This window comes from Mustelus asterias, chromosome 22, assembly GCF_964213995.1.
Source record: "Mustelus asterias chromosome 22, sMusAst1.hap1.1, whole genome shotgun sequence".
In the NCBI taxonomy this organism is placed as follows: domain Eukaryota; kingdom Metazoa; phylum Chordata; class Chondrichthyes; order Carcharhiniformes; family Triakidae; genus Mustelus; species Mustelus asterias.
In genome coordinates this window covers 23845917-23858122 of record NC_135822.1, presented here as the reverse complement: position 1 = coordinate 23858122, position 12206 = coordinate 23845917, and the positions used below count along the sequence as shown (strand labels likewise).

The 12206-nt window shown below is 41.7% G+C and overlaps 1 protein-coding gene across 1 annotated transcript in view; it reads left to right on the top strand.

Moving 5' to 3' along the window:
• micos10 (mitochondrial contact site and cristae organizing system subunit 10) overlaps positions 1-10282 on the top strand; it is a 29801-nt gene extending 19519 nt beyond the window's left edge. The window contains exons 2-4 of the mRNA XM_078238950.1: positions 6369-6416; positions 7596-7705; positions 10132-10282. Coding sequence (XP_078095076.1) covers positions 6369-6416; positions 7596-7705; positions 10132-10146 — 173 coding nt within the window. The 3' untranslated portion in view covers positions 10147-10282. The remainder of the gene's footprint in view (positions 1-6368; positions 6417-7595; positions 7706-10131) is intronic.
• The last annotated feature ends 1924 nt before the right edge of the window (positions 10283-12206 follow it).

Genomic DNA, 12206 nt, shown 5'->3' with positions numbered 1-12206 from the left:
TCCTGCCTTCTTGGAATGCTTCCCTTTGATTCATTGATCTTGTTTACTTGAAACTTTCTCTGTTAAACAAATCCTATGCCCCTTTAAATGTCTGGTGTTTGTGATTTGTGATTAGTTGTCTAATTATTAATTCCAGTTTGCCACTATGCATGGGACGTTAGTAATATGGTCATAGTATTGAGCTCATTCTGAAGTATTTAATGGGGTAGAGGGCTGTTGCAGATTCTGATGAAGTCGTGGAAGAATTGGTGAGAGGTAGTGCAGTTGATGTTGTGTATATGGACTTTCAAAAGGGGCTTGATTACTGTAAATAACAGTAGACTTGTTAGCAAAATTGGTGCCTCTGAGATTGAAAGGGCAGTGGCTGCGTGCATAGGAAATTGGCTGCATGACCAAGTAGAGAATACAGTAAGAAGTCTCAACACCAGGTTAAAGTCCAACAGGTTTATTTGGTAGCAAATGGTATTTGCTACCAAATAAACCTGTTGGACTTTAACCTGGTGTTGTGAGACTTCTTACTGTGTTCACCCCAGTCCAACGCTGGCATCTCCACATCAAGTAGAGAATGTCAGTGAGTGGTGTCTTTTTTTTTCAAACTGGAGGGATGTGCGCGCTGGGGTCTGTGTTGGGACCACTGTTCTTTTTGATGGATATTAATGACTGTATACAGGGCAGAATTGCAATGTTTGCAAATGACGCACAATTCAGAAATTTACTGAACAGCAAGGGTGGGAGAAAACTATCGGGGGACTGGTGGAATGTACAGATGAAATGCATTTTTGAATGAAGGGTAGGGGAATTCTCCCTGGTTTCTAGTCAATGTTGATCCCTCACCCAGCACAACTAAAGACAGATTAGTTGGTCATTATTCCATTGCTGTTTATGGGAGCTTGCTATGCACCAATTGGCGACTATGTTTCCCACAGCAGTGTCTATACTTGAAAAGTACTTCATTGGCTGTAAAGTGCTTTGATATAAATGCACGTCTATTTTTAATTGGGTTGTTTTGCAGCCCCATTTTCTACAAGATTTTCAATCCTGTTGTATCTGTACTCTTTGAAGGTTCCACCATTGAAGTTAAATGGGCCATAGCTTGGTCGCTGTATTAAGTGTCTTTAGCTGATTGCATGCATGTATTCCTGCTGCTAAAATCACTGGAGTTTAAATGTGTCCAGGGCTGGAGCTTGGCTCAATGATCACTTCTGAGACAGAAAGTTGGGATTCCAAGCACCACACAAAACTACACTCCTAATATTTTTGTTTAGCAAAATTTCTTTTTCAGTGATGCCTCTGAAATGTCTTGTCTTTGTCCTTTTTGATTAGTTTTGAGTTTATTTCTTGTCTACCAGCCTTTTATCTGCTGCATGAAGTGCAGAGTTGTACATTGGACTCCATAGGAGTCATGTGACACCCACTACCCCATATCTAGCCCAGTATCAGCCACTCTGGGGGGCACAGTGCTGCCTCAGTGCCAGGGACCTGGGTTTAATTCCCGGCTTGGGTTCCCTGGTCTGTGCGGAGTCTGCACATTCTCCCCGTGTCTGTGTGGGTTTCCTCCAGGTGCTCCGGTTTCCTCCCACAGTCCAAAAGACGTGCTGGTTAGAAGCATTGGCCATGCTAAATTTTCCCTCCGTGTGCTAGAACAGGCACCAGAGTGTGGTGACTAGGGGATTTTCACAGTAACTTAATTGCAGTGTTAATGTAAGCCTACTTGTGACACTAATAAATTAAACTTGTCTTGTGCACATCAGAATAAAGCAGTTTTAAAGCTTATTAGCTTGGCTGTAGATCATCTGGACGGCACTGCAACACAAGTTTGATTTGAATTCTGATTACAAAGCTTTTGTTCTAAGACCCCTCAGTGGCAGAGTTTTTTGATATCCTTGAATCTTTCAGTCTACCCTGTTCCATTTTATCCAGGACTGCATAAATATTTTGATGTATTTACATACGTTAAAGATTAAACAAAGTTTCATCCTTGCAACATACAGCAGCTAGAATAGAAGTATGTCACCTTTTCTTTTCGAATATTTGAAGTGCGGTTCTATATGATTAACACTCCTGCACATAAATGGCTTTGCAATCCAAACGTGACCACTACATAAATTAGCTGACTGCAGCATCAACTGACTGCATGCCTGCGTTACTTTTCTCCTGATTAAATAATTCCTTGTACAAAGCTTATTTTTGTAAAAGGTCACAAACTTCCCATAGCAGTTTTAAGTTGTTAGTGAAAATCAGTTTCCAACAGAGAGGAGACTATATATGTATTTTCTTAAAAAGACAAAAGATGTGTTGCAAAATGCAGACTTGACCTCTTTGTAAAGTCCCTTCTTGTGGGCCCCAGCCCTAGGGTTAAGGGCAACAGAAAAAGACCTTAATGCATCTCTGTCTGGGAGACAGGTGGTGTGCAGCAGAGATGAAGGTTAAAGGTCGAAATGGTTCCCTATTTTGTACATTCTTGTTGATGGTTAACTTGTACTAGTTAGGTATAATTTCTGTGCATGGTATTTTAGGAAATTGTTAATTGTAGTGGGCTTTGAGGTTCAAAAATGCTCAGAACAAAACAAGTTCTCAAATTCTCGCTGGTATAATGGCCAAAACCTTCAGTGGTAGATTAAATTGGTTTCTTTGTAACTGTGGCATGACTGAAGATTAAGTTTAAAGCTGTTAATCAAGTTTATCAGCGAGTTTAAAAATTCATGGTATCACAGAAACTTATAGGAGGCCATTCAGCCCATTGTTCCCTTGCTGGCCCTTTTGAAAGACCAGACATACTTAGTCCCAAATCCGCACTTTTCATTTATAATCCTGTGAATCCCTCAACCTCCAGTAGCTGCCAGATTTTTAAAATGATGAATGGAATCTGGTCCCACCACCATTTTGGGTACAGCATTTCCAATCCCCACAGCGCAGAGGGGGAAAACTCTCCAGGTCTCCCCTCCAGATCAATGAATTTGAATCTATGACCTCTAGTTATTGACCCTGTCACCAGAGGGAATAATTTTCTCTGTCCACACTATCAAAACCTCTCGTCTTGAAAATCTCTTCTATCACCTCTTAACCTTCCCTGTCCCAATGAGAGCTGTCCCAACTCTTCTAACCTCTGAAGTCCCTCGTGCCTGGTAACATTCTTGTAAAACACCTCTGCACCCTTTCTAAGTGCTTTACATCTTTCTTGAAGTGTGGTGTGCAGAATTGTCCACAATAACTGCAGCCAAACCAGTGATTTATAAAGTTGCAGTATGATCTCTGTCCTTTTAAATTCCATTCCTCTATCTATAACCTATATACTTTTTAAGTCACAACTTGTTCTTCCACTTTTAAATATTTGTATCTATTGACACTAAGGACTCTCTGCTCATCTACATTTTTCAAAATAAGTATTATAAACTATAATAAAATAGTCTATTGTATTTCCACATTAGTCCTCCCAAAGTGCAACACCTCACTCATCTCTGCATTGAGCTCAATCTGTCTAGTTTATACCCATTTCAGCTTCTGGTCTGTATCCTGAAACCTAGAGCTATCCTTATCACTATGTATTACTTTGCCCAGTTTTGCATCATCTGCTAATTTTACAGTGCTGCTCCCTGCACTAGAGTCTGGGTCATTGATATAAAAATGCCAAACACAAGGGATCCAAAACTGATCCTTGGGGAACACCACTGAAAGTCATCTTTCAGTCTGAAAGACTTTCGCCCACCACCACCCTTTGTTTTATGTCAAACATTTAATTTTGTCCACTCTGCCACTTTCTCTTTAATTCCACAGGCTGCTATCTTCTTAATAAGCCTTCTGTATGGCACTTTATCCAGTACCTTCTGAATGTCAAAATATACAACATCTAAACTACCGTGATCAACTTTTTCTGTTGCCTGACTAAAGAATTCAACAAAATTAGACAGACATGTTTTCTTAGAATCTTAGAAACCCTACAGTACAGAAAGAGGCCATTTGGCCCATCGGGTCTGCACCGACCACAATCCCACCCAGGCCCAAACCCCATATCCCTACATATTTACCCGCTAATCCCTCTAACCTACCCATCTCAGGACTCTAAGGGGCAATTTTTAGCATCGCCAATCAACCTAATCCGCACATCTTTGGATTGTGGGAGGAAATCGGAGCACCCGGAGGAAACCCACGCAGACACAAGGAGAATGTGCAAACTCCACACAGACAGTGACCCAAGCCGGGAATCGAACCCAGGTCCCTGGAGCTGTGAAGCAGCAGTGCTACCGTGCCACCCCGTACCGTTTTGCCTTTAACAAATCCACCCTGGCTCCTCTTGATTGATTCAAGCCTTTCCAAATATAAGGCTATTTTATCCATGAGTTGTGACTGCCAGTAGCTTCCCCACCACCGATGGTATGCTGACTGGCTCCCATTCTTGAATAACGGTATAACATTCAAAGTCCTGCAGTGTACCCAAAGTATTCCTATATCCAATAGGAGTGACGACAATAATCCCTCCCTCGATGTCAACAAAACAAATGGGATAGTCATCGACTTCAGGAAGTGTAATGGAGGACATGCCACATCAACGGAGACAAAGTGGAAATGGTCGAGAGCTTCAAGTTTCCGAGAGTCCAGACCACCAACATGTCCTGGTCTCCATGCCAACGCTATTGTTAAGAAAGCTCACCAACGCCGCTACTTTCTCAGGAGGCTAAGGAAATTTTGCATGTCCGCTACAGCTCTCTCCAGTTTTTACAGATGCACTATAGAAAGCATTCTTTCTGTTTGTATCATAGCTTGATATGATTCCTGCTCTGTCCAAGACTGCAAAAATCTGCAAAGGGTCGTGAACGAAGCCCAGTCCATTACACAAACCAGCCTCCCATCGATTGATTTTGTCTACACTCTCCATTACCTCAGAAAAGCAGCTGGCATAATCAAGACCTCTCCCAACCAAGACATACTCTCTTCCACATTCTTCTGTCAGGAAAAGGATACCAAAAGCCTGAGGACATGTACCAACCAACTAAAGAACAGCTTCTTCCCTGTTGCCATCAAACTTTTGAATCGACCTGCCTCGCATTAAGTTGATCTTTTTCTACACCCGAGCAATGACTTTTAACACTACATTCTGCACCCTCTCCTTTCCTTCTCTATGAATGGTATGCTTTGTCTGTATAGCGTGCAAGAAACAATACTTTTCATTGTACACTAATACATGTGACAAATCAAATAAAGATTGTGACCAATACTTCTGCTATTTAGCACTGCGCACGTAAGTATTGAGGACATGGTTATTCTAGTTAATTCCTTGCATGCTGCATAAAAAATGTGATTTTAAGATCTAAAATTTGATTGCCAATTTAGTGCCCAAATTGTCTGCTTGCAGTAATCTAAGGTGATGGTTTGATGTGAGATTGTTGTATGTACATTTTCAATTCCTTTTAGCTAATAACTGATTTGTTTCGAAAATTAATTTCTACATTTTGTACCCCATCCTCTAACTTGATGGATTTATTTCTCCAGAATGTGTTGTCGTTCTCCACCCCACCGCCCCTCCCCAAAGACACTAACTACTTGCTGGGGTACAGTACATCACCAAAGCGCACGTTATTTGTGTGACTTCACAGCTAGGCCCTGGATTGTCAGTCAGTGTCCACATGTGCACTCTTGTAGCTATCACACTCTCAGGATTGCAAAGCTCAGCCATCTTTCTCACTGGGATTGCCCCCAGATAAACCAATGATTGAATCTGAGATCTCTTAGTTTGTAAGTCTCAGCTATATCCCTGATAATCCCATCGAGCCATCAGGGAGCCCTCAATGTAAAAATGCAAAAACTGTAAACTTTGTTTTGGAGCGGGTAGGTCTGGTCCTAAAGCCTTTGACATGGAGCTAATTAGCGCTGAGTTGAAGTGTGTTCATTTATTAGCTTGAGTTAGGAGGTACCTGTCTTTATACAATCAATCTGTTAAGACTAATAGTGCCAGACAAGCTGAAATTCACAGTTGTGCAGGCGGAAGTTTTCTCCCCTGCAGTAGTTCCTGCAATTTGTTGAACACCATGACTTGACTCCAAGTTATAATTGTGTTAGTTGCCCCAAAGGAAGATTCTTTTTCAAGATGAAAAGCCAAAACTTACTTAACACCTCCTCCTCCCCCACCCTGATGATCCTTGAGGCCTGTGAGAGGAGAGGTCTCCAGACCATTCCAGCATTGATTGGCTTGACATTAGGTTATTAACAAGCTACAAAACTGAGATAGATAACTCCTCCAGCTCAGTGTGCAGAAATATTAAATGCTGCAATGCCATTAATCCAAGCAATTTATAGGACTGGTGTACTTTAGTTTATGGCTTTTGATGGTTTAAATTTTCACGTTTTGATAAAAAATGTTTTGTACTTTTCAGGTGTTGGATTTGGCTTAGGAATTGTATTTTCCGTCGTCGCTTTTAAGCGTAAGTATTGCTATTCGTGGTTGTCGAGTGTGTATGGAACAGTAAACGATCGAGTGTCTGTCATAACTGTGAGAAGCAAAATCTGGGAGGGTATAAACTGGAGGATGGCAAAATGATTTCTAATAGGATGACTCTGAGCAGTATTGTGGGTGTTGTTGCCATTATAGCCCAGGAAAAAGCAAAGCTTTGGTTTGATGATGCTCGTGAAAATGATTATCACTCTTGCTCCTCTCATAGCTCTGTTAAATGCATCAACCATTTTGTAACTGAGCCGCATAGCCCTTGGTCTATACTGAGTTAGCGACTTTTAGGGGCGAGGTAGGTCTGTCAGCACAACTGAAGAGCAAACTCCCCCAGAGTTGTACCTCCTGAGCATTTCTGGCAAGCCAATAAAGTTTTAAAGTTTATTTATTAGTGTCTCAAGCAGGCTTACATTAATGTTGCAGTGATACTGTGAAAATCCTCTAGTCGCCATGCTCTAGCGCCTGAGGGAAAATTTAGCAATGCACCTAACCAGCACGTCTTTCGCACTGTGGGAGAAAACCCGGAGGAAACCCACCGAGACATTGGGAGAAGGTGCAGACTCCGCACAGACAGCGACCCAAGACGGAAATCGAACGCTGGTCCCTGATGCTACGAGGCAGCAGTGCTAATTAATCATTGTGCCACCGTACCGCCCACCACTGGGTGATGTAAGGACTAGGCTGGGCTACATTGCCCCATCCTCCTCCTGCCATGATTGAATAGTGTACTGACACTCGCTGCCTAAACGGACCTGTGAAGAATAGTCACTTGAATGAGGTGCTTCATTTTGGACTGTGGCTATGAAATGAACACGTGGCTTCAGAAGAGAAAGGAAAAGAGTGAATTTGGAATGCACTGTCTGATAGAATACTGGATACAAATTCTGTAGCTGCATTCAAGGGGGAATTGAATTAATACTTGAAGGAGAAAAGCTTGCAAAGATATGGAGAGTATTAACGGATGTGGGACTAAACTGCTCTCTGAAAGAGGCAACGTAGACTTGGGCTGAATAGCAACCTCCTACACTATTCTATGAAACAAAAGCAAATGAGTCTGTCATGGCGTTTGAGTAAATAAATTGCAAAATGTATTTCAATTATTTCCACGCTCCAGGTATTTGCATCGAGCCTAATGTTCTGTTTTTCCTCTGTGCAGGGCGCAGTTGGCCTATTAGCTTTGGTGCAGGAATGGGTTTAGGAATGGCCTATGCTAACTGCCAGAATGATTTCCAGTCTCCATATCTTATGTATGGAAAGTTTGTCAAAGTAAGTACCAGTACTGTATTTTATCTTTGATATTTTGATCAATATTACAATTCGGGGATGCTGGGAGAATCGGATAATCTCTCGACAGAGTTTTCCTTCAACTTCTGTTGACCCTCGCTGACATATGCAAGCAAACTAGAATTATGGTCAAAGGGGACTAGACCTAGTAGTCTATTGCATTTCTGCCAAACTCTTGTCATAAATCCTACTGGGTAGGGGTTGATCAGCGTGGTGGGCCATCGCTTCAGATTGAAGGGAAGGCAGATTACCTAAATCAACTCCCCACTGGATGTTATAGACAAAAGTGAGGTCAATGGATTGGGGAATCTTGCACTATGGTTGTGATTTGTCTCCAACTTTTCAGTGACTATTATTGCAGTTCCTGTTTCCTTTTATTCATCTGTGGGACATGGGCGTCACTGGCTGGCCAGCATTTATTGCCCATCCCTAGGTCCCCTTGTTCAGAGGGCATTTGAGAGTCGACCTCATTGCTGTGGCTCTGGAGTCACATGTAGGCCAGATCAGGTAAGGACGGCAGATTTCCTTCCTTATAGGACATTGTGTCATGGACATTGACTAGTTCCTCTGTCTCTGCACAAGGATGCCTGCCAAGTGAACTCAAAATATTCATGAACTTTTTTCTTGAGCATATGTTTCCTCCATTTTCCGTTGAACTACATATTTGCAAAATATTATCTACTTACTGACCTTGCAAATAATAGCTGTAGGACATCTAAACATAGAACCAGGTTCTTGAGATCTCATTGTCCAACAGAAAAGATGTAATTAACTATCGGGAACATGGAAGCGAATCTACTCGTCCTTGCCTGATATTTGTGCACATGCATGGTGCAGCAAGGGGTGATGGGTAGAGAATCAAAATTTGCTTTTCCCAACCCAGACCAAAGGGCAATGAGGTCGCACACAATTTCCCTATCACCATTCATGTAAAATATTGCTTGTGTGGTTGAATCTTAACAAAACACTTTAGCAAAATACCAGCGTCTTCCTGAGGAAGCTTCAGCCAATTTCAAGTGATGGTCGTTTTGCAAGCTTTCTGGTAGAGGCTGGTCAATTCTTTTGCTAATTGGTTATATGAAATTGATTCATTTTTTAAATGAGCTCTATTTCAATGCTGAGTTACATAGCAGTTGAATATTTTATTCTCAAATCAGATTATACAATATCAAGAAATATGGCCTGAAACTTAAACTGCAATGGCCCAAAGATGTGCAGGCTAGGTGGATTAGCCGTGCTAAATTGCCCCTTAGTGTCCCAGTGTGTAGGGGAAATAGTGGGGTAAATACATGGAGTTATTGGCCTGGGCCAGATGCTGAGTCGGTGCTGACTCAATGGGCCGAATGGCAGCCTCCTCTGTGGGATTCTGTGATTTGCATCTCTCGTGTTTTTATCCAGAATAGTGTGTATTGGAGTTTGTGTAAATTATCTCTTCGTGAGGTGGCTGGATGTTGATGTTGGCGGTCGGATACGATTCCCCTGCTACAAACTATAGTCTCAGGTGAGGAGATTGGACTCTCTATCAGTCCCTCTGTAGGCAAATATTCTGTCAGCATTATGAAGGGTGACCCCTTATAGATTCGAAAGGGTAGTCAGGACCCATGAAACTGACTTCAGCGAGGAGCTTTCTGGATAGGTCACAAGTAATAAAAACTCAAGATAAGCTCTAAATGTAGCACGTCCTTTTGTTTCGCTTGGTTGTAAATCACTGAACTTGGAATGAAACCGAAATACTGAAATTCACCTGCTAAAGCTTCATCCCATTACAACAGAAATATAATTGAGATTGTAATTTCTGTGTAGACCAATGGGAATGGAAGCTGTGCTGCATGTGTTTTATCTCCGCTAAACTTGAGCTTGTATGGTATATGTGACACGATTGCATTTTAACTGAAATTAGGCTTGCATGGTCAAGATCAAACTGGGAGTGACTTGTACAGCCAGGAGAGAGTGCATCCACCCCCACGCCCAGCCCCCTTTCTCTTTGTTGCTGCTTCACACGTACAGAATTTCTCCAACTGAGGACATGAAGTTGATTTGTTCTTCGGCCATCGCCAGTGCAGAGATGAGAACAAAATTGATCATTTTAAAGCTGTAGATACGTTCCGTATGGAATTCTCTCACCAAATCCTTTTTCCTTGCCACTTCCTTCCAAAAGCTCTTCTATTTCACTCTGCTTCTGAAGGCCCTTCTCTGCCTCTAATTCCCTTCCTCTCTCTCTCTCCCATTTATGTGCTTAATGTCCATCTTTTTCTGTTACTTGTTAAGCACAATGTTTTTTCTTTGTGGGGAGCAACATAGTTAATGTAATTTTCTGTGCCTCTTTAACTGTAATAAAATATCATCACTGTTCTATAATTCTGCTGAATTGAACTCTAATTTTGGGAATTATTGTTTTTTTTCCACAGGACCAGTCATCCTAAGATGTACTTGCTGTACGGTACCAGTTTCCCTTGGATCAGTTCTGCCTGTGTGCATGTAATAGAGATTCTTATTGCTGTGCTGTATTTAATTTCACTCCTCAAGCGTGTATATTAAAATCGTCATTAATAAAAAAGAGCTAACGACTCCTATTTATTAAGCGCAGCTTGATCCATTTGTGCATGGAAAGAGAGGGGTTTCAGTCTAAAGACTAACAGATGGGCTTATCAGGGAAGTTGTGTAGATGATGGCATGACCGACTGAAGTAGAGATCTGAAAATAAGTTATTGAATTATCAAACATCTGGCTAAACTTGATGGACATTTATTGACAGATTCTTGTGGCGTTGTTTTGGTTGTAGGAACAAGGAAGCCTTTCCTTTTATTTGTTACACAGGAGCTGAGTAAAGGAGCACACACCCACAGCTGGAGTCATTAAAAGAAAGGCTAGCTCCTGGTCTCTTGTGAAGCAAGAGCAGTACAGCACACGGCCTCTGCTCCCCACAACAGCCTTCCCCCCCCCAGAGGGCATTTTAAATCACTCCTGTGTTTATAGTCCGTCTATAAGCTGTGCTCCTGGTTTGGAATGTTCCCTCTGTGCAATCTCTGGAATCTAGAATCACTATGTGGCTAACAATAAATTATAGTGTGATAATGTATTGATGCTAAATGCAGTCCAGGCTAGTAGTAAATCAGCTCAATTAATGCTTTGCACTGGAGAGCAAAATTGCAAAGGTTTACTGCAGATTTACTACAGGGAAATTATGTAGTCACCTCTGTAATAAGTCAAATATTAATTGTACATTTTCAAATAATTCTTGCTGACTGTCCTGTCCACATGCATGTGGACTCCACAATCTATAAATTACCTGTATATTAATAGGCTTGATATGTTGCTTAACACTACTGGTTGACGTCTAGGCTTAAATTAAACTGTCCAAAGATTGCATCAGCCTGTGACAGATCTTGTAGCTGTTACTTGTGTATAGCTGCTAAAGTTCGGCAATTAAAGGAAGAAGGGAGTGAAGGAGAAAGGGGTCAAGTATTTTTGAGGTGCATTCTCTTGTCCCAAAGAATGTTGTATGCTGTACCTATCACACATCTAATTACTGTCAATTTTAAAGAGTGTTTTCAGGCTAAGGAATTGTGCTATTTTGGATCTTCCTGACTTTCAGAACTATTTTTCGGAGGTGTGTCTGTGGATGTCTTGTGCTTCCTGGAGCAATGCTGTTGATTTCTTTGACCCTCAGACAGGTCCACGTTTGCAATCTGGAAATACCGCATCCCCAGAAAACCCTCCACTGGTTAAATTTACCAACCGAGTCCATGATCAATATCCCCTTAATGAGCTAAATAGATCGCCGATGGTGGTAACCACTACTTGAAGGTTCCAGATTCCACTCCTTGGTGCTGAGTTGGCGAGCTGCTTTCCTGCTTCAACTCGCTGAGGAAGTCTGTGTTACTGAGAGGGAGAGTTAAGCTCGCCTGTGATGTTCTGCATAGTGGAAGGGCTTGCTGATGCTCCATATCTAGGATCACAGCCCAGTAATGGCCACTAAAGTGAATAAACAGCTGACTGTTGTCATCAATGGAATTGTACCCAGGAAGAGTAAGGAAGGGAGAAAATCTAGCAACAAAATAAATGGTTGCTTAGAATTATGACTGAATTTATTATCTTTTGATTCTGTACTTTGTTTTATTTGTTAAGCGACTGGACAGGTCCACCCATCCCTGAAACATTTAAACAAAAGAGAGCTTTGTAAAACATCTTGAGTTGTGAACTTCAAATTGTGACCTCCAAATGTTAAGTATATAATTTTCTCCAACCACTATAAAATAAAAGAAATATATGGTCATCTCTCCATAAACCTGCGGGGCGGCACAGTGGTTAGCACTGCTACCTCATAGCTCCAGAAACCTGGGTTCAATTCCCTGCTTGGGTCACTCTGAAGTTTGTACATTCTCCCCGTGTCTGTGTGGGTTTCCTTGGATGCTCCGGTTTCCTCCCACAGTCTGAAGGATGTGCTGGTTAGTGCATTGGCCATGCTAAATTCTCCCTCAGT